The sequence below is a fragment of the Maniola jurtina genome, chromosome 9 (genome assembly GCF_905333055.1).
Source record: "Maniola jurtina chromosome 9, ilManJurt1.1, whole genome shotgun sequence".
Classification (NCBI taxonomy): Eukaryota; Metazoa; Arthropoda; class Insecta; order Lepidoptera; family Nymphalidae; genus Maniola; species Maniola jurtina.
Genome location: NC_060037.1, coordinates 4,980,895 through 5,001,378, shown reverse-complemented (window position 1 = coordinate 5,001,378; position 20,484 = coordinate 4,980,895). Strand labels below are relative to the sequence as shown.

General features: G+C 36.4%; 3 protein-coding genes, 1 non-coding gene and 1 pseudogene across 7 annotated transcripts; 2 read left to right on the top strand and 3 right to left on the bottom strand.

Moving 5' to 3' along the window:
- Positions 1-108: 108 nt before the first annotated feature.
- On the top strand, positions 109-6,335 carry LOC123868318 (annotated as a pseudogene).
- LOC123868313 lies at positions 1,816-3,295 on the bottom strand. Its single transcript, XM_045910785.1, has 2 exons — positions 3,061-3,295; positions 1,816-2,564 (listed from the first exon to the last, which is right to left on the bottom strand). Exons 1-2 carry the CDS (start codon positions 3,254-3,256, stop codon positions 1,882-1,884), a joined length of 879 nt encoding a protein of 292 aa, XP_045766741.1. The 5' UTR covers positions 3,257-3,295; the 3' UTR covers positions 1,816-1,881.
- LOC123868296 lies at positions 6,327-10,290 on the bottom strand. The gene is made up of 6 exons (XM_045910750.1): positions 9,990-10,290; positions 8,838-9,821; positions 8,529-8,711; positions 7,958-8,135; positions 7,262-7,465; positions 6,327-6,488 (listed from the first exon to the last, which is right to left on the bottom strand). Exons 1-5 carry the CDS (start codon positions 10,182-10,184, stop codon positions 7,314-7,316), a joined length of 1,692 nt encoding a protein of 563 aa, XP_045766706.1. The 5' UTR covers positions 10,185-10,290; the 3' UTR covers positions 6,327-6,488; positions 7,262-7,313.
- Positions 10,291-11,055: 765 nt separating this feature from the next.
- Positions 11,056-19,933, bottom strand: LOC123868325 (mpv17-like protein). 4 transcript variants are annotated; one of them, XM_045910801.1, is made up of 5 exons: positions 19,724-19,933; positions 15,550-15,692; positions 13,333-13,418; positions 12,470-12,582; positions 11,056-11,992 (listed from the first exon to the last, which is right to left on the bottom strand). In XM_045910801.1, exons 2-5 carry the CDS (start codon positions 15,679-15,681, stop codon positions 11,748-11,750), a joined length of 576 nt encoding a protein of 191 aa, XP_045766757.1. In that variant the 5' UTR covers positions 15,682-15,692; positions 19,724-19,933; the 3' UTR covers positions 11,056-11,747. The 4 variants fall into 4 exon arrangements, with proteins under 4 accessions (XP_045766757.1, XP_045766759.1, XP_045766758.1 ...); XM_045910803.1 differs by having other exon boundaries at positions 19,857-19,881; XM_045910802.1 differs by lacking the exon at positions 19,724-19,933 and adding an exon at positions 19,267-19,421.
- Positions 14,408-14,489, top strand: Trnal-aag. The gene has a single exon. It is a non-coding gene; the product is annotated as a tRNA-Leu (tRNA).
- Positions 19,934-20,484: the final 551 nt, after the last annotated feature.

Sequence of the window (20,484 nt, the reverse complement as noted above, 5' to 3'; positions counted from 1 at the left end):
CTCCCATACGGCTCCCATGTATTTATTGAACGCAGGTTCTATATGTACCTAGTACAGAAGTATATAAAACCTTTTGTGCCGAAGTGACAATTTCATTAAGAAGAAAACCATAGAAATAGCAAACAGTGAATTATTCTCTATGAACAAAACATTTTATATTTTTCCACATACATTTTAAAGATATTTTACTACCTAAATGCAAAGACTCAAGATAAGCAATAATCTTATAAACCCTGAAAATTATAAATATGTCGAAGTCAACAATGTACTGGTAAAAACTGCTAAGTATTTGTACACAGATTTATGATAACACTGGAAATGTTAACTCTAGGATTGCGGCCCAGAGTAAGAATTTTTATAAAACTAAGCTTAGGTAGGTACATAAAATGGTTATTAGGTATGTGGGCTTGTCAAAGCTTGCACAAAATAATTGTACCTAAGTACCTACATGGTATGGTGGTCCTGAACGAGGAAATTCGCAGAATATTCGACATAGCTCACAGGATTAGCAAGCTGAAGTGGCAATAGGTCGTAACTGACGGCCGATGGGGCAGACCTGTTCTAGAGTGGAGACCACGTACCGTACCGGTAAGCACAGTGTAGGGTTCCCTGAAGCAGGTGGCGGGGAGCGGGTGGATAAGGAAAACGGAGGCCCGTGTTTGGTGGCGTGCTCTTGAAAAGGCCTTTGTCCAGCAGTGGACGCATACAAGCTAGTTTAGATTGGTGCCAACAAGTTTATCGCGCTGTAAGTACCTACATGATACCTACCTACTACCTATGTTGTTCAGGATTATACAATATTGTGCACGCAGGCTTGACAAGTTTGCAGCTGTATGTACCTAGGTAAAGAAGGTACCTATGGTAATTACCGTAACTTCAGGTTTGAAAGGTTTGTATAACAATCACCAATATCCTATTTTGTTTTATGTATAAACTTACGATTAAATTAATAATGTGAAGATGATTAGGAGATATTAGTACCTAGGTAGGTATATTTAATAGAATTGCAATTTTTTTGGTACCTTTATTATAGGTACCAAAAAAATTGCAATGTAAGTTAAGTGTTAATAAAATTCAGAATTGGTCAATAAACTTTATTTCAGCCAAACAGAAATGAAAAATCCAACTTCATGCACGGTCTCCAAAATGCTCGCGGCTTGCTGAACTGTCTCGAGCGAAGCTTCGAGAAATCTTGCGAATATGAGGACAGTTTGCTGAGGTGTAGAGCAACACACCAGCACTCGCACCATTCTAAAGACTGGTGCAGTGAGGAATCTACCAGAGAATCTGGATCATATTCTCGTAAAGGTTTTAGGACGCCTTCAAAGCTGCAAAATGCCGCGCGGAGGCAGCGCTGTGGCCGCGCTGCTATTTAGATCCATATAATATATGCAGCGCTACACCCGCGCGTCAGTTCATCGATCGAAATTATACCTATGGAATAGTGACGCACGGCTACTTTCCAGCTTTGAAGACATCTTTAATTGAATTTTATTGAATTCTTGCATCACGAAAGTGCACAATGATCGTTTTTTGGGTTCCGTATCTCCAGAGGAAAAAAGGAACCTTTATAGGATCACTTCGTTGTCTTTCCGTCTGTCTGACTGTCAAGGCCTGGGAATCAAAACCTATAGGGAACTTTCCGTTGACCTAGAATCATGAAATTTGGTAGGGAGCAATGTCAGCACAATTAAATTAGAAAAATCCGAAAACAGTGAGTTTGCAGTTTACAAAAAAAATATTGTTGTATTATTTTTTAAAAAATAGTATGGAACCCTTCGTGAGCAAGTCACACTTGACTGCTTTTTGTTACTTCTTTCTTTAGGTACACAGTATTGCAGACCAGTTTTCTTTCTGCTCCATGGATACAGGACCTGATGTTCATTCAGATTCAACAGATTCTGCCGGTTCAGATTTTACCGAGTCCCCACTGGATGCCAGCGATGCCGCTTGCGCATAAACAGCGTGTGGCCTATTAAAAGGGTCTTGGCTTTGGTAGTGATTACAGCTAGACGTTTGTGGAGATGACCAGTCACAGATCGACTGGCCAGTTCTAGTTTTTTTAATATTTTGTATAAGGCTTATCACTCTAGACTGAAATTCTAAGGTTTGATCGTCGTTAAGCAAAGCTAAGGATGGTAGAAGACTTTTGAAGAACGATAGGTGTCGGTCTTCGTGCTCAGCTGCCTTCGGTTTTAAATGTTGGTCAATGTAAGAAATCATTTTTTCGTCTTCGTCAGCCAATTTTCTTTTTACTGCACTTCTTGGGGTCGGCTGCGTTGAATTATGTCTGGTATATTGACTCTCTTCTTGACTATCACTGTCTTCTTCGTTTATTTTATGAATTTCTTTCATCGATGGCGTGCTGTCTTTATAACATATTGTTTTTGTAGAAGACACTCTTTCGTGCGTGTCCGGACAGACGACTTTTTTCAAAAATAACATCTGCTTGTGATATCTGTAAGACTTAACAGAAGCACCGGATTTCTTTGCCTTCTTTTTCTCATTCAATGTTCTTATCCAGGAATCTCTGGTCTGCGCCCATTTTTTAGTAACAAATTTTCCTGAAACAAGTAGGTAATAATAATACCTAGTTACCCATAAGTAATATCCTAAACATCAGGTACCTAACTCATTTCGTCTACGAGCGAGAGACCCATGACACACGGATAGACAGACAGACAGCAGAGCCAAATAAAGGGCTCCGTATTACCCTTTGGGTACGGAACCCTAAAAACCTATAATTTAAATCGCTCCCTCCGTCCGAGACTTCACGAATCACGATGCCACAGAGTAGAGAACCGAACGGTGGAGTTAACTTCTTTGTCACACCCAACAAAATGTTGTAACCACGTTACAACTTGCAATTTAATTCGTCATTTTAATTCTTGATTTAGTATTTTATATAATATCCTACCTACCTAATGACTAGAGCACACAATCCACGCAACGGTCGTAATTCGTACCTACTGCTAGTAATTCAGTACGAACGGAATTCGTGCCAGAAGTGTAACAGATGTACATATTGTCTCCATTTTAAAATATAAAACAAACACTTACCGAACTCTTGTCTTTCCGTTTGCTCTAACTTTTCATAATCCTCCATTAGAGTAACGCATATTTCGCGCCAAGCTGCTGCTTTTGCAACTTTATCTCTATAGATATCCAGCGTTTTGTCCCATAGAACTGGCCTCTTTTCAACTAAACTTATCAAAGTTTCCTTGCGTATAAATTTTTCAAAATCTTTGCTTGCCATGATTAGAAGCACGCTACAGACGTAGTGTTTCTCCAACTGCAAAATATAGACTGGCAAGTGTGTAGGAAGGGGAAATCGGCGCACCGTAATCCGTAACCCCGCGCACCGCACTCTTTCCCAGAGCTGCCATACTGGATCCAGTAAAAAAATAACGGATCGCAAGCTGTGTGAAGTATGCATGACTATGGAAGCAGGTATAGGTAGGTAGCATTGTGTGTGTGAATTCATTCGTTCACATTGAAAGTGGTTTACAAGGCCGTTTTAACGCGTCCGTTTTTATTAACCGGCTACGGCAAAGCCGAAAGGAAGGGTTAGGTATGATTTTAGCAGTCTATGTCTGTATGTACATATGACTATATTATGTATGTATCATACATACATAATGTATGTATACACGACAAGTTATCTGTTCATTCATACGTATAATATTAAATGCCTCTGGCTCACACAGATATTGAGCTGTAATTTCTCAACTTTATCTTGCTTACAGAAAAATCTAAATCCTGTCAAACTAGAAGTTCAACAAATGCCACAGAATCTTGGTCTACAGCCAGCATAGCATGCCTGCAGTATCAGTTAGTTATTATTAGCATTTATGATTTTTTTAAGGGAATATTATGCTGAAGGAATTTATGCTGAAGGATCTGGGAGACCACCGCATTATTATCTCAAGAAAACCCGATGACGAATGGTCTTCCGTCCGACCGTGAGCTCAGCGGGTATGGGCTTCGAAGCTTTGCCTCCTTTTCCAGGCTACCAATTACCACATGAGTAAAGATTCCTTACACTGTGCTGTTACTCGCCGGGAAGATTACTTACCTGGTAATTAGTAAAGGCTAAGGCCTGCCATTTTGGCTCAGGGCCCAATAGTGATGAGGTGTCAAGAAAACCGCTAACATTATAACTCCACTTCCCTGAAGGCCATCAGAAGCGCAGGTCTTTTTTTTTCAGGGTTCCATACCCTAAGGATGCCAACGAGACCCTAATTACTCGCTAAGCCTCCGTCCGTCAGTCCGTCTGTCTGTCAGCGGGCTGTATCTCGTGAACCGTAATAGGTAAAGCGTGGAAATTTTCACAGAATGTGTATTTAGCTATTGCCGCTATTAAATAACAACAAATAATAAAAAATTTAAAATGGCCGCTATGAAAATGAAAAAGTCTTGACAGTGTTATTTGTACAATGATGGTATACGATCACGATACGATACGATGGTATTTTTAATTGACCGATTTTTAATTTCGCTATGTTTACTTTTTAGATATAAGGAATTATCAAAACGTTACCAAGTGTTATTAAGAGCATACGACGATCGATGCAATTCTTAATTCTTCAATTATCAAACTTTATAAACGTGTGAAAGAGACGCACGCAGAACTTGCTCATGTGAATAAGTCTCTGCTAATTATCGGGGAGAAGTATTTGAATCTCAAATATAAGAGATTAGCACAGGTAAGCGAGAAACAAGATTTTGTAAAAAAAAATTTTTGGCGACAATTCAACAAAATGCTTTTTGAAGTTAGCCGCTCAACAAATGATCGCCAAAATGTGACTTAAGTAACTACACTTAGCTTCTAATAAACAGTGAACAGACGTTAAAACCTATAGACAACCTTCAAAATTCACAAGTGTAAATTAAAAATTTATAACATCCCCGTCAAGTGAATGTTACAGTAACTAGAAAAGAGCTGATAACTTTCAAATAGCTGAACCGATTTTCTTGGATTATAGCTAAGAACACTCTCGATCAAGCCACCTTTCAAAGAAAAAAAAAAACTAAATTCAAATCGGTTCATTAGTTTAGGAGCTGCGATGCCACAGACAGATATACAGATACACAGATACACACGTCAAACTTATAACACACTCCTCTTTTTGGGTCGGGAGTCAAAAAGCAAGCGCGCTCAACTTTAGGCTGCATCATAACTTAGGTAAAGTTGTTGCGATTGCAGCCAAGCTATCTGCAGTATTATATACCTACCTACTTAAAAATTTTTTAAATGCATTCAGAAAATCTGGTATGAGGAGAGAATAGAGCGTTTGAAGCGCGCAGCACGGGCCGTAGTCGTCACGGCAGAGCGAGCTCGTCGAGATTTGGACGAACAGCTCGCACGCAGCTTGGCTTGCGAGCAGGATACCGCCATCATTTTGCTGCTTGAAAAAGTAAGATTCGAGGCTGACTGACTTTACTTTTAGAGAGTAAGAGTATACAATATTACTTGCTTATAAGTAACTAGCGACCCGCCCCGGCTTCGCACGGGTGGACATTTATTTTTCTATTTTCCGGAATAAAATAGCCTATACGGATTCGGAAGAATCCCTCTAAGTAATGGTAAAAGAAATTTTGAAATCGGTCCAGTAGTTTTTGAGCCTATTCAATACAAACATACAAAAATACAAAGGTTTCCTCTTTATAATATTAGTATAGAGTATAGATAAATCAACCCGCCAACCCCTTGTTTGAAATCAAATGCAAGAAATTCTCAACAGAATTTATTTGGGCAATTGTAAAGGCATGCAAAACAAAGTGTCGCGCCTTGCGGTCGCTTCACATCAATTGCTCTCCATACATTTCTATACAAAGGGGGGGCCCCCCATTAATCACGTGATGTATTTCTGCTTTTGCAGATAACATTGCTGCTGTTGCACTTTACTGTTACTTACTCAAAACTAACCCGAGCCGGGACGATTCGACTATTTCTTTAGATAGAACATTTACTTCCACGATGAACCTATGCTGACAGTTTTTGGTGAATAGGTAGTTACAAGCTATCTTCGGACCTCAGCTGTAAAGCCTGTTCTTCTGGGATCTGAGAGTCGAATCCGTTATTTTATAAGAACTTACCTACTTATTTGTAAAAGCTATTTAGAATAATAACGCATATTAATATCCTATCTAACTTTTTTTTTTGGTTTGCCAGATAAGAAAATGCAATCATCTTTTTCTGGAAAACTTGCGATTGAAGTCCCGAGTCGAGGAAATGATACAGGACTGAACACTTTGATATATTATATTATATTTATGTTTATTTAGGTATGTCTAATATTCTACTAGTAAAAAAATGCACATAGTAGTAAAATAAATAATTTAATTGTAAAAATATAATAGTTTATTTTATAGTATTGGTTAACCTACTTTCTGTGGTAGCTTGTAATCTTCTCGTAGCAAGACTTTGGCAAGACAAATCAATAATTTTTGTGCCCTAGGTATATATGGTTTGGCCTTCTCCATTTCTGCAACAATAAGATTATAAGTTCGTAAACCGATGTTTCAAAGTTAGCGATATCTACATAATATTAACATCATCACCATCAACCAATAGACGTTCATTGCCGATGCGTGAGGTTGTCGGTAAGAGTCCGACATAACCTCCGTGCCTCCCCGGGCGCGGTGGTATCCATGAGGATTTCCCCAAAAAAAAAAAAAAGGTCTCCTATAGGAACTTCTATACGCCACGGTCTTGCGCCGCCTGAATCCAGCAGCTTCTTGGAACTGGATTAATATCGGTAATAAACAGTACATTGTTGCTATTCCAGCACCTTGGGACTCCTACTTCTATCGGTTTTTTAACCCCCGACCCAAAAAGAGGGGCGTTATAAGTTTGACGTGTGTATCTGTGTATCTGTCTGTGCCATCGTAGCTCCTACACTAATAAACCGGTTTTAATTTTTTTTTTGTTTGAAAGGTGGCTTGATCGAGAGTCTTCTTAGCTATAATCGAAGAAAATCGGTTCAGCCGTTTGAAAGTTATCAGCTCTTTTCTAGTTTTCTTATAGAGGTTTTTGTGTCGGGGGTTTTTTAAATTTTGAGTTATCGAATTATGTGCCATGTCCATTATCACTTCACCTTCGCAACCTACTAAACTATGTCGGCTATTTAGTTCTCCTAAGGATCTCCACATTTCTAATTTAATCACGTAGAGAAATTCCAAGTATTCTCTCTAGCGCCCGCTGATTGAAAAAAATGTTTTTTACAAACTATGTAAAAATATGGTAAAAATAATGTACCTTTTACTGAGAAGCCAAGATCGTACTATGTTGTTTTAAATATATTTAACGACTACCTCGCATATTTGTCGTGTAATCTTCTTATTTCTTCAACCATTCCATCTAAAATTATAGCTAGTTCTTCTGGACTTGATACTAGTGCTGAATCAGCCATTGCTCCTAATCTTAGCACTCCGCCATAGCACAAAGCTGTTATTCCTAAACCTGAGAAAAAGTTATTGTATCAGAAAAGTCTTCGTTTTGTTTCAACGGAAAAGTTTTCATTTCTGTACAGTTTATGTATCTTGCATGGATTGCCACAAAATACAATCTTTTGCCGCTATAATTTAGTAGCACCCATTTCAACATCGGGACTCTACTAACTAGCTATTTCGTTACCTATAGTTTTTCTGCGTACCTCCTCATCCCTGAGTTATACGGATAGAGATTCTTAGAAGTAATTAGGAAAGGCGTTGTTAATAACCCAAATTAATCAATGAAATTGTGCGTAAAGTTGGTTGCTTACGACGACCATTATTTTGAACCATTAGTAAATAGATAAAAACAAACCGTGTACATGTAAGTGAGGTGTGGGTTCCGCCCAGCCCGGCAAAAATATCAAGGACCCGGCTATGAGGAAGTTTGTCAAGACGTGCTCGTGGTTTTTAAGGAAAGCCTAGGCCCTTGATATGATGGTAAAAAATGTTGGTCACATACCTGTATTCCCTTTATTCGGCACAAAGAATACCAAGGATTTTAGATCTCCACCACAAATGCTCAACGATTTAGGTCCAGGTAAGTTACTGAAAACCATGGTAGCCTGCCTGCTATTGAACATTGGGAAAAGTATTTCTTTTGGGAGAATGCTGCATAGCTTTAATATGTAGTAATTAGTCTGAAAAGATAATGATAAAATTCTTAAAACAAACACTTTAATTGAATATATAATTGAAATACAAATTAGTTTCAAATAGAGAATGAATAAATGCTAATTTCAAATAAGAAGAAATTTGCGATCTACGAAAATTCTAGAGAATCAATTAATAATGACCATCAAACAGGTAAATGTGGAAGCATGAGCTATGAGCAATAATGTGTAAGCGCAAAAACGACCGAAACTATTGACGAAAAAAATTTAAAATAAAATTCAGAAAGCTGAACAATATACCTAATAGAAACTACAGTAGTTTGCATGATTTGAAAACTGCTTTGAGTTTGAAAAAGTGGCAAGAAATAGCAAATTTCTGCTTCAGAATAACTTAATAGTTAATCTTCAAATTTTTCTTACCAAAGGGTCAGCACTATTACGTAGTCCATTAAATCTCCTTCTTATCTCCTTGAGGTCTCCTCCTACTGGCAAGTCTAGTATACTGACGGTGAAATTATTCTCTAACTTTACTTGTTTGTTTTTTAATGCAGGAAATCTTATTGGCAATATCACGGCTATGTTGTTGGGAGCTGGATCTATTCCCTATTAAAAATATAACAATCAAACTTTATGGTTTTTACTTTCTAAGTTCTATTTAAAATAATTATTTTAATGTTCTCTAAAACAATCTTTAAATATCAATAGCAGAAATCTATCAAAGTAATTTACCTTTCCGAAATAGTCTTGAAAAGCAGAAGATAAAGCAGTCGCTAAAATATCTGAAAAGTTCGCTTCCTCTATATTTTCTTTTATATTTTTTACCATTTTAAATAAATTGTCATCTGGTTCAATCCATTTATAAAACTTTTTCCCAGTTAAAGGAGGACCATGTAAACTACTTCGATCAGGTTCTCTTAATATTCCATCTATTAAACATCCAGGTATTTCAACAAGTTTTGTTAATATTTTAAACAAATCTGCTGAAGTTTTTTTACTGCTAACGTTATAAGTTTCTGGCATACAGAAAGTTATGACTTCGTCGTCTTTTCCATCTGCTAACGCTTGACACAAAAATTCTATTAAAGCTACTCCATCACCTACAGCGTGATGGATTCTAAATATTATACCATATTCACTTTTTCGCTTATCATTATTTTTTAACCTTTGGTTTGTTACTAATATCTGAAATAGTCCTTCATCGTTAAAGGGTAGTGGTTGATAAGACACTTCAGTCATAATCTCGTCTAAGTCTGATACGCTAAGGCTGTCAACATTTGAAACATCAATTACACGAACATACTGACTAGTATCAACATAGCAACATTTTCTCCAATAATAAAATCCATATTCTTCACTTCTTCTATAAAATAACTTTTCAGTGTCATTGTTTTGGACGATGTTTTGTAACTTTTCCTTTATTTGGTCGACTAATTCTTGGGATGATTCAGATTCAATGATTCCTAGTACATTAATAATGCTTTTAGTAGCATCATCTTCCAGACTCCAAAAAACATCAAAACTATCGAGAAATCCCGCGAAGTGCTTGTCTCTTCTCTTTATAATTATAGAACATAACACTTTATACAAAGATGCTCCAATAAGAAACGCTAAAACTAACGGCAAACTTAACATTAAAATTAATAAAATCAAAGATTTTTGTAACAAGATATCGGTTTCAATTTTAATTTTAGCTTTTCTTTTGAGAGTTTCATACTGTAACAAAAAAAATATTATCAGTTTCTCCATAAAATGAATTATTTTAATTACTATGCTTGTTCCATTTAAAAATCACTTACAAAATACAAAATGATGATTTAAAGATTAAGTAAATACTTAGTAAGTAGAGATAAATTTTATAGCAAATAATACAAACATACTCACTTCGAAACTCAATACAAAGTTAATGAGAAACGCAATCAATATACCACTGACAGTACCTAATCCAGCTGCTTTTGATATAAAAGCACTTTCTATCGGGGACGTCACATTATGAGACGAATTGACTAAATCTGTATCTTCAGAAAACTCTTTGTAATATGGCACAGAACAATTGACTATTAGACTTAAATTCTCCATTGTAACAGATGATTCATAAAACTACGACGTAAACCACTATGTAGACTTCTGTATATGCAAGACTCTTGGAACCCAACTGAAGACTGAGGTGTTCCTAATTGGCATTGCATTGGAAACAAGTAAAGAAACCTTAGGAAGATCCAAGACATTGTGCATGATCTAATTAATAGGAATATCTATGTTTATATAACTTATTGCATCATACAGCGTTATTATTCAAAATTCGGTACTTTATGCTCTGCAGATAAGCTTTTATCTGTAGAAATAAGGAAGACATTTGTCTTCGGACCGTTGAATTAATAATGATTATGTAAAACAAAAATAGTAAGTACCCTATTAGATAATACTCCATTATTAATCTCATTGCTGCGTGAGCTATGAACATCTTCTATCATTAGATAGGTACCTATTCGCTGCAATTTATTTTTTAACCCCCGACCCAAAAAGAGGGGTGTTATAAGTTTGACGTGTGTATCTGTGTATCTGTCTGTGGCATCGTAGCTCCTAAACTAATGAATCGATTTTAATTTAGTTTTTTTTGTTTGAAAGGTGGCTTGATCGAGAGTGTTCTTAGCTATAATCCAAGAAAATCGGTTCAGCCGTTTGAAAGTTATCAGCTCTTTTCTAGGTACTGTAACCTTCAATTGTCGGGGGTGTTATAAATTTTTAATTTACACTTGTTCTTTATTTTCCTTTAAAAATTGAAGGAATTTCAGAAAACAAAACTTTGCAGAGAAACGCCAAAATGAAACATTTGCTAGCGCTTATGGGTTTGCAGTAAGCACGAAAGAAGAAACAGTTATAAGAATAACGGATAACGCGAAAAGTAGGTGACTTAAGTATATTGGTTTCTAGGGAAAATATTAAAATATAATAAAATAAAAATTGTATTTATTCAACAATATCGTTAAAAATAAAAATATCGCTTCGCTTTCTTCAAAATATCCAACACTTAACCATTAACACAACATTATTATAGTTATACCTAAATCGACATAATTTAAATGCTAGGTAACATTGGAATGATGGATAAATATAACATATGGAACAGTTTACATTTAAATATCTTATCTGGCTGTAGGTGGATGTGATCTCAAGCCTTATAAATACCTTCCATACCACTGATAAACATGTAACTTACGCACAACAGACGGAAACGTTTAAGTGCGGAAACCAGCCCAGAGAGAAGAAGAAACATCTAACTTAGGCCTCGACGCATTAAATAGGTCCAGAGTTCCAATACTGACTGGAACTCTAAATTTTTTACGGTGTTATCCCAACCGAAGGATGGAAGTCCATCGATAGATTATGGAAATCTGATTAGTAGTTAGTATCTTAAGGTTCATTACTGTAAAATTTAAGAAAAAAACTTGCGTTCGCTTCGCTCATGTTTATCAAGGGCCCAATATGGTAATATACCACCCCGAGTCTTACTGAAATTGCATACCAGAGACGGGTTACTTATACTTACTGCTTTTCATACTGCAAAAACACTGAGCATAAGTCTAAGATATTGCACTTATTATTGTTTAAGATATTGTACTATTGTCTGAGAAAATTTTCTCAGTTATGTAACTTTTCTTGATTTTCGTCCACTTTGACAACTTTCTGTCTTTTTATGAAGCAGAGAACATTGATCCATACAAAAGACACCGAGGCCACATAAACAACTCGTAGGTGGCTGGGTACAAAGAAGAAGTTAATGGTTTGTCCCGGAATCCAGAAGGCTTGGTTAGCGACGAACGTCTTCCAGTACTTGTCTTTTAGCTCTTCGAAAACGTCTTCTTTGCGCTCTAGAACTCCCAGTACTGAAATAAAATAAACAGATTAATTCTTGTATTTTTTTTTAAATATTTTCTCCTCTCATTCAAGCTTGTGCTAGGAGTAGGTACGACAATAGTGCAACGGGTGGGGTTTGAACCGGCGACTTTCGAATTTCAGTCCACTACTTTAACCGTTAAGTTATTGAGGCCAATGCAAGATAATCACGTTTTCCTTAACTTCACGACTTGATTGAAGAACAAACTGACTAACAAACACACTTTCGCATTTATACTGTGGGTAGTGATTAGTGATAGCCCAACCGTACAAGACAAGGCATCGACGTATTGCCTAATTTCTTGCTGCGTCTAAATTAGAGTTTAGGTTTTCCCAAGGTCTCCGTAGAAATGAGCAATCAAGAGGGCTCAGATTTGTCTTCTAAAGTGTTTAAGATTGGTTTAAGATAACTATGACATCTGATCCTTATAGAAGACCAAGGTAATAATGACCAACTCAGTACTCACATGTATAGAATGCTGCTAGCAACGTTGGAGTCATTATGAGTTGGTCGGACGCCACTTTAGTTGCTACGACTTTTACAGCTGTTCCAACAAACTTTTTATCCAGGAATTTGTACCTTGATAAGTAAAAATTATGTTTTAGGTATATTTTATTGAGTACATAAACCATCGTCATCATCCCAACCGATTGTCGGTAACTACTGAGAACGGGTCTCCTTTCAGAATGAGAAGAGTTTCTTCTTGTGTAGGTAAATGACTGTCACAAATTATAAACCACTTGTGCATTGCTAATGTTTAGGTACGAATATAGAAGTAGGTACTATTCAAATTTCAAACGGAAGCATGCATTTACATTAGGTAAACGATTTCTCCCTCTTTGCATAAATGGAAAAAGTGTTTTTAAATTTTCTTTAAATTTCTTTCGGTTCGTTTTTGTAAAACCTGATCGTTTTCTGATGCGTTGGATTCATTTCACCAAAGTAAGAAAAATTGAGGGACATATTATGAATGAGGGAAATATTATAAATACGAAAGTGTGTCTGTTTGTCTGTCTGCTAGTTTTTCACGGCACAACAGATTGACCGATTTTGATATTTGGTACAGAGTTAGTTACATACCGGGGAAGGACATAGGCTACGGATTTTTTTATCACGGATAATCAAAGAGTTCTCACGGATTCTTAAAGGTCCAGCCGTTTAACCAATTTATATGTGATAGCTTGAATCCCGGAAATTGACAATGCAACTTTTTATCACGGGAAATCAAAGAGTTCCCACGGGATTTTTAAAAAACCTAAATCCACGCGGACGAAGTCGCGGGCGTCATCTAGTAATATAATAAACGAATCCTACGCGAATTTTACTTACCAGTAATATAGTGTAGGTGCATACAAGCAACTGCCGACTGCAACGATGCGACCAGCTGATGCGAAATCGAGCTCTGGCTTTTCCGGCTGAAATTGTATGTAATAGTCCAGTCATTGTAGTAAGTTCACCTCGGAATTCGAGATACCCAGCTGTAAGTCTGTAAATACTTGTATATTGACACCCTAAAAGTTGTCTCAAAACCTACATAATATGGTAGGGTGTACGCAACTATTAAATTTCAAGGTCAAAGGTCACAAAAATAGGTTTTCTTGTAGCCGCTGGATTCAGGCGGAGCAAGACCGTGGCGTGTGGAAGTCCGTACAATAGTTAATAGACCTATGTTGTGATTTTAGTAAAATTAGTATGAACCAGCTACGAACCGAATCATGTGCATGTGGCTATTATTTTAATTTAAGTGTACTCAAAAACAACATGCGTAAACATAAGAATTTACGCTATGGTACAAGAACCTATACCTACCTATTATGCAAATTGTACAAAATAAATTATCCATTTTGGTTGTAAGTGTTACAATGGTGTCAGAATAAAATACGTTTAACGAGGTGAATCATTAGTGGACTAATTAAATAGGCAACAGCAGTCAGCATTTATAAATCATAATCCGCTACGCGCTGGGCTTGTCTGAATTGGCAGACTTTACACCTTTGAGAACAGGCATGCAGGTGTGCCTGCATGCAGGTTTCCTCAAGTAAAAAACTCATGTAACTAAGAAAACTTAGAGGTGCGTACTGCGTACCCAGGATCCAGCCTCCGACCTCCCGGAGGGTAAGGTATAGCCGCTAGACTATCAATGCCGCTTTCAAAGTGCGATATATTTTGTATGTTCATCGCTATAACACGTAGTCTACATAACGTATGGTCACATTTACTCATGTGGTATAACCCAAATTGTTGGGCAGGTGGAACGCAGACTTTACAATCACTAGGGAGTGGAGACAGACTTGTCGCCAATGTTTGAACCAATATTTGTGCGTCTTTAGATAAAAATAAACACATGCCATCAGTGCCAGTGTCTAGGTTGGGTATGTGCTGAAATTCAGTCCCAGTCGTCACCGGTAGCGTGGCCGAGCGGTCTAAGGCGCTGGTTTAAGGCACCAGTCTCTTCGGAGGCGTGGGTTCGAATCCCACCGCTGCCAATATCTTTTTGTTAAGTACAATATTTTCAAAATCAGTTATATAATTTAAAAATGACCGCTATAAAAACAATTGTAAATTAAAAATTTAACACCCCCGACAAGTGAAGGTTACAGTAACTAGAAAAGAGCTGACTTTCAAACGGCTGAACCGATTTTCTTGGATTATAGCTAAGAGCACTCTCGATCAAGCCACCTTTTAAACAAAAAAAACTAAATTAAAATCGGTTCATTAGCTCAGGAGCTAAGATGCCACAGACAGATACACAGCAAACTTATAACACCCCTCTTTTTGGGTCGAGGGTTAAAAATAAAATTAAAAAGTGATATTTCTTGTACGATGCATCGCACATTTACCTAAAGTTGTTAAAATAAGTTGTCTACTACTTACATATTAGTCTTTTAATGTATGATGCATCTTACAAGAAATATAACACTTTTTAATTTTATTTTTATTTTCATAGAGCGGTCATTTTTAAATTTATATTAGTACTAGCGACCCGCCCCGGCTTCGCACGGGTGGACATTTATTTTTTCTATTTTCCGGGATAAAATATAGCCTATACGGATTTGGAAGAATCCCTCTAAGTAATGGTAAAAGAAATTTTGAAATCGGTCCAGTAGTTTTTGAGCCTATTCAATACAAACATACAAAAATACAAAAATACAAAGGTTTCCTCTTTATAATATTAGTATAGTTTTGTTGTTTAGATAGCAACAATAGAAATAAATACACATTCTGTGCGAATTTCAACTCTCTACCTATGGTGGTTTACGAGATACAGATCGCTGACAGACAGACGGACGGACAGCAGAGGCTTAGTAATAGGTTCCCGTTGGCACCCTTAGGGTACGGATACCCTAAAAAGTGGGCAACTCACTTATAATTCAAATTCAAAATATTTTTATTCAATTAGACTTTTACAAGTACTTTTGAATCGTCAAGAGCATTTACTACTGGTTCGGAATGCCACTATAAGAGATCTCTCCCAGGACCCTTGACACTGAGAGAGGTTTTAAAAGAAGAATAGTGGGAATTTCTTTGATCACGTAAAGAACTTACCGAATAAATCTTATTAAAGGTCTGCTGGGACAACTCTGCTGCAGTGTAGAACGTAGCGTACACCACAGTGTTGGTGATGACCGGCCTCTTCTTCAGCGAGTGACGCCACAAGTTGGCTATTTTGGATGCCATTGCTGCTATACCTGACAACATTAACACAGGCTTAAAATTACGCATAATATCCTGTTTTACGCATAATATGTTGTTTCTATTTTGGTCATACATTTGTACTAATGTAAATTAAAAATTTATGACACCCCTGACAAGTGAAGGTTATAGACTACAGGCCCATGTTTAAAAATGGATGGGTCATATGAACCACCAGGTGACGTATACAGGACGATACAAGAGCATAAAATAATAAGATTCAGCACTATGCCGTCACTTGTAAGCTGTCCAACAGAGTGCTGGTGAGAATTGAAAAGTGCAGGTAGAGTGAGTACATTTTGGTCATATATTTTTGTACGGCATTTTTACCATCGATAGATCCATGAAAAATAATAAGAAAGCGCGCAGTGCCGTAAAAAAATGGTGCGCCACAAAGTCAGTAAATTTTTTGATTTTCTGACAATTTCCAGGGTAAATTTGGTCATTTAATTCTGTACGGCACTAGTTTCATACTGTTTCAATACAGCCTCTAATCCATTTTTCCGCAACGCCGTACAAAAATCATGCGACAAGGGGAAAAAATTGAGGGTGGCAACCCCCTCTCTTTCCGTGGTCCGGGGGATGATTTGAAACAACATAAAATTAGTTTATTTTGAAAGTGTTTTATGCATAGATAATATTTTTTTACATGCCGTACATTTTCGTAGGTCCAAAGGTTTGTAGGGGATGTGGATATTATATACACACCCGTTCACTTCAGTTAGACGGCATAGTGATTTTATCATATTATCAATTGTTCTCTTCAAAAATATGTTAATGCCGTACAGTATCAGATGGCCATAAAGTACTACACCCTTAAAATGGTAGCGTCATTTTCATCAGCCTAAAAGATATGGTCTGCATTAAAATGTACGGCATAATTTTTTCCTAATTTATTTATCTTAATACTATTTAAAACAAGGGAAAAACGTAGAAAATTGCTATATTTTATTAATCTATGAATATTTAAACTTTTGCAATAATTTGAAAAATTTCAGTTTTTGTATTTCTCTATAATTTTTTTTAGAACAGTTTCTTTTGAACGGCAATACTATATAACAATAGTATTTTACACTATCATGTTAAAAAAAAGTTGCCGTACAGAGTCAAATGATTTTACAGCTTTAAAAATTAAGTATACCATGAAATTAAGATAATTATTGATACACATTCAAATGAACACTAATTTTTTGACGGCATTATTTTTAATAGTACTTTTGAGTGCTAGATAATGTTTTGGAACCAAAGCCGTACTTTCTCAAATCACCCCCCGGACCACGGAAAGAGAGGGGGTTGCTACCCTCAATTTTTTCCCCTTGTCGCATGATTTTTGTACGGCGTTGCGGAATAATGGATTAGAGGCTGATTGAAACAGTATGAAACTAATGCCGTACAGAATTAAATGACCAAATTTACCCTGGAAATTGTCAGAAAATCAAAAAATTTACTGACTTTGTGGCGCACCTTTTTTTTACGGCACTGCGCGCTTTCTTATTATTTTTCATGGATCTATCGATGGTAAAAATGCCGTACAAAAATATATGACCAAAATGTACTCACTCTACCTGCACTTTTCAATTCTCACCAGCACTCTGTTGGACAGCTTACAAGTGACGGCATAGTGCTGAATCTTATTATTTTATGCTCTTATATCGTCCTGTATACGTCACCTGGTGGTTCATATGACCCATCCATTTTTGAACATGGGCCTGTAGTCTATTACAGTAATAACTAGAAAAGAGCTGATAACTTTCAAACGGCTGAACCGATTTTCTTGGATTATAGCTAAGAACACTCTCGCCACCTTTTAAACAAAAAAAACTAAATTAAAATCGGTTCATTAGTTTAGGAGCTACGATGCCACAGACAGATACACACGTCAAACTTATAACACCGCTCTTTTTGGGTCGGGGAATTTAAGAATTTAGCACATTATCTTATGGAAACCTACCGCAATATAGAGGCATAGGTATCTACTAGGTAGGTATAAAATTTTGGGGAAACAAGTGTAAATTAAAAATTTATAACACCCCCGACAAGTGAAGGCATCTTGACAGCTTGACATAAATTTGTCAATTGACATAATATTAAGAACCTAACGGTTATCTAACGTTCTTTTCTACAAGAAAACTAGAAAAGAGCTGATAACTCTTAAACGGCTGAACCAATTTTTTTGGATTATAGCTAAGAACACTCTCGATCGAGCCACCTTTCAAACAAAAAAAAAGTAAATTAAAATCGGTTCATTCGTTTAAGCGCTACGATGCCACAGACAGATACACAGATACACAGATACACACGTCAAACTTATAACACCCCTCTTTTTGGGTCGGGGGTTAAAAAGGTTTTTCAGAAACAATAAATAGGCTGTTTCTGAAAAACCTTTTCAACAAGAAAAGTGAGTCGAAAAAAAATCAGTTTATTTAGTAGATACCTACTCCCCGAGATAAATACGTAGGTAATTTTTTTTATACAATTAACTAGGTTTGATTAGAACTTGGACGCAGTTTTTGAAAAAAAAAACTACTGTTTACGAAAATATTTTAGCCGCAAAGTTTTTAGCAACTAACATACATGGCTACGGAACTCTACCTTATGCCTTATGCGTGTTGTGATCTGACTTCTGACACGCACTTGATCAGTTTTTAGGGTTCCGTACCACAAAAGGAAAAAAAGAACATTTATAGTATCATTTGTTGTCTGTCTGTCGTGCCTGCCAAAAAAACCTATAGGGTACTTCCGGTTCACCTAGAATCAGGAAATTTGGCAGGTAAGTACCTAGGAATTATAGCAGAAAATATAAAGGAAACGATCCGAAAACCGTGAATTTGTGGTTACATCGCAAACAAAATAATTAAAATGTGTTCATGAAAAAAAATTATTAATTTACGTAAAATGTTAGACATACCGACCATGTACGTACGATGGCACGGAACCCTTCTTATACGAGTCACTTGACCCGTTTTTATTTAATTTTGAGTAGGTACGGGACACTAAAATTACTTACTAGCTGACGCCCTCGACTTCGTCCGCGTGGATTTAGGTTTTTCGAAATCCCGTGGGAACTCTTTGGTTTTCCGGGATAAAAAGTAGCCTATGTGCTAATCCAGGATATTATCTATCTCCATTCCGAATTTCAGTCAAATCCATCCAGTAGTTTTTGCGTGAAGGAGTAACAAACATACACACACACACACATACAAACTTTCGCCTTTATAATATTAGTGCGATGCGATATCCAAGTACCTACCTAGTATTGTTTAGTGTTATGAAAATTAATATAACACTACTATGTATAGGAACCTATCTTGTTACGTGTGCGGCCATTCAGACGTTATCACTTATCATAATAACGGAAGATGTTGTCAACAAAGAAACTATACCTAACGTTACCTACAGCTACAATTACTAAGTAATGACAGAGTATAAACCTACGTTAAACTAATTTAAATGGATTAAAGCCTCCAAAATTTAAAGTAAATAAGTATAATTTCGTATTAATGGTTGGTATTATGGCAAAGTTTTTTTATTAAATATAAATACTTAATAATAAGTCTGGTACCTACTTACCGATACGCTCTGAACTTCTGAACCCAAATGTTTTATAATAATAAGTGCGCCAATCACAGGGAATTTTTAATTTTTAACCCCCGACCAAAAAAGAGGGGTGTTATAAGTTTGACGTGTGTATCTGTGTATCTGTCTGTGGCATCGTAGCTCCTAAACTAATGAACCGATTTTAATTTAGTTTTTTTGTTGTTTGAAAGGTGGATTGATCGAGAGTGTTCTTAGCTATAATCCAAGAAAATCAGTTCAGCCGTTTGAAAGTTATCAGCTCTTTTCTAGTTAATTTAACCTTCACTTGTCGGGGATGTCATAAATTTTTAATTTACACTTGTAATAATTATTTATTATTTTTGGAAACAAAGAATATCTTCAAATTAAACATCCTAAGTTTTATAAATTCACTGTCACCAATTTATTTATAATTCACACATTCTTTATTTGAAACACGAATTACAATTACCTATTTCTCTTTGTGACACTGTATTTGGCTTCTATTTTACTAATATTGGTAATTATTTTAATTTAATATTAATTTAATTCATATTTATATGGGATGTGAACGAATATAACAATGATTTACATCATTCCGGTACTGTTACGCTATCTACACTGAGCGACCCTCCATCACACTCTAATATAGGCGACACAATTGACTTCAATGGAATAATTTAATGTCTACGTAGTCACGATTTACTAGGTAGGTACCTACCACATAAAGGGGAGCTGGCTGACAAAAAGGTGTAATTGCACGAAATACAATTAATAGGAGAAGCAAAAACGAAATGAAAACTGCTGAAAATTGTACCGTTATGATCGGATTCACGAACTTTAGATTTAATTTCAGCAAAGTTTTAGATCGTTTTCATTGGAAATGAATACAGATTGTATTAAGTGGGCCAAAAACGACCGGATTAAAGAAAAAAACCGACCAAGTGCGAGTCGAACTTGAGGGTAAAGCCCTTTCATATGCTACCCCACTTGGTATAGTTTTCTTGCTTTGAAAATTTAAATTCTTTTTAATTTTTTTTTAAATGATGTGACCACAAATTTATGGTTTTCGGATTTATTCCTTTACATGTGCTATAAGATCTACCTACCTGCCAAATTTCATGATTCTAGGTCAACGGGAAGTACCCTATAGGTTTTCTTGACAGACACGACGGACGGAAGAACGGTTGGACGGACGGACGAACGAACGGACGGACCGACAGACAGACCGAC

Excerpts from the sequence above, each read along its gene's own strand:
- LOC123868313 (XM_045910785.1), bottom strand. The coding sequence starts at position 3,256 with ATGGCAAGCAAAGATTTTGAAAAATTTATACGCAAGGAAACTTTGATA. Across the intron at positions 2,565-3,060 it reads AACGGAAAGACAAGAGTTCG|GAAAATTTGTTACTAAAAAA; the intron begins GTAAGTGTTTGT and ends TACTTGTTTCAG.
- LOC123868296 (XM_045910750.1), bottom strand. The coding sequence starts at position 10,184 with ATGGAGAATTTAAGTCTAATAGTCAATTGTTCTGTGCCATATTACAAA. Across the intron at positions 9,822-9,989 it reads ACTTTGTATTGAGTTTCGAA|TATGAAACTCTCAAAAGAAA; the intron begins GTGAGTATGTTT and ends TTTTTGTTACAG. Across the intron at positions 8,712-8,837 it reads TTCAAGACTATTTCGGAAAG|GGAATAGATCCAGCTCCCAA; the intron begins GTAAATTACTTT and ends TATTTTTAATAG.
- LOC123868325 (XM_045910800.1), bottom strand. Across the intron at positions 13,419-15,549 it reads CCTTTAATAAGATTTATTCG|CCGGAAAAGCCAGAGCTCGA; the intron begins GTAAGTTCTTTA and ends ATACAATTTCAG. Across the intron at positions 11,993-12,469 it reads GCTAGCAGCATTCTATACAT|TACTGGGAGTTCTAGAGCGC; the intron begins GTGAGTACTGAG and ends ATTTTATTTCAG.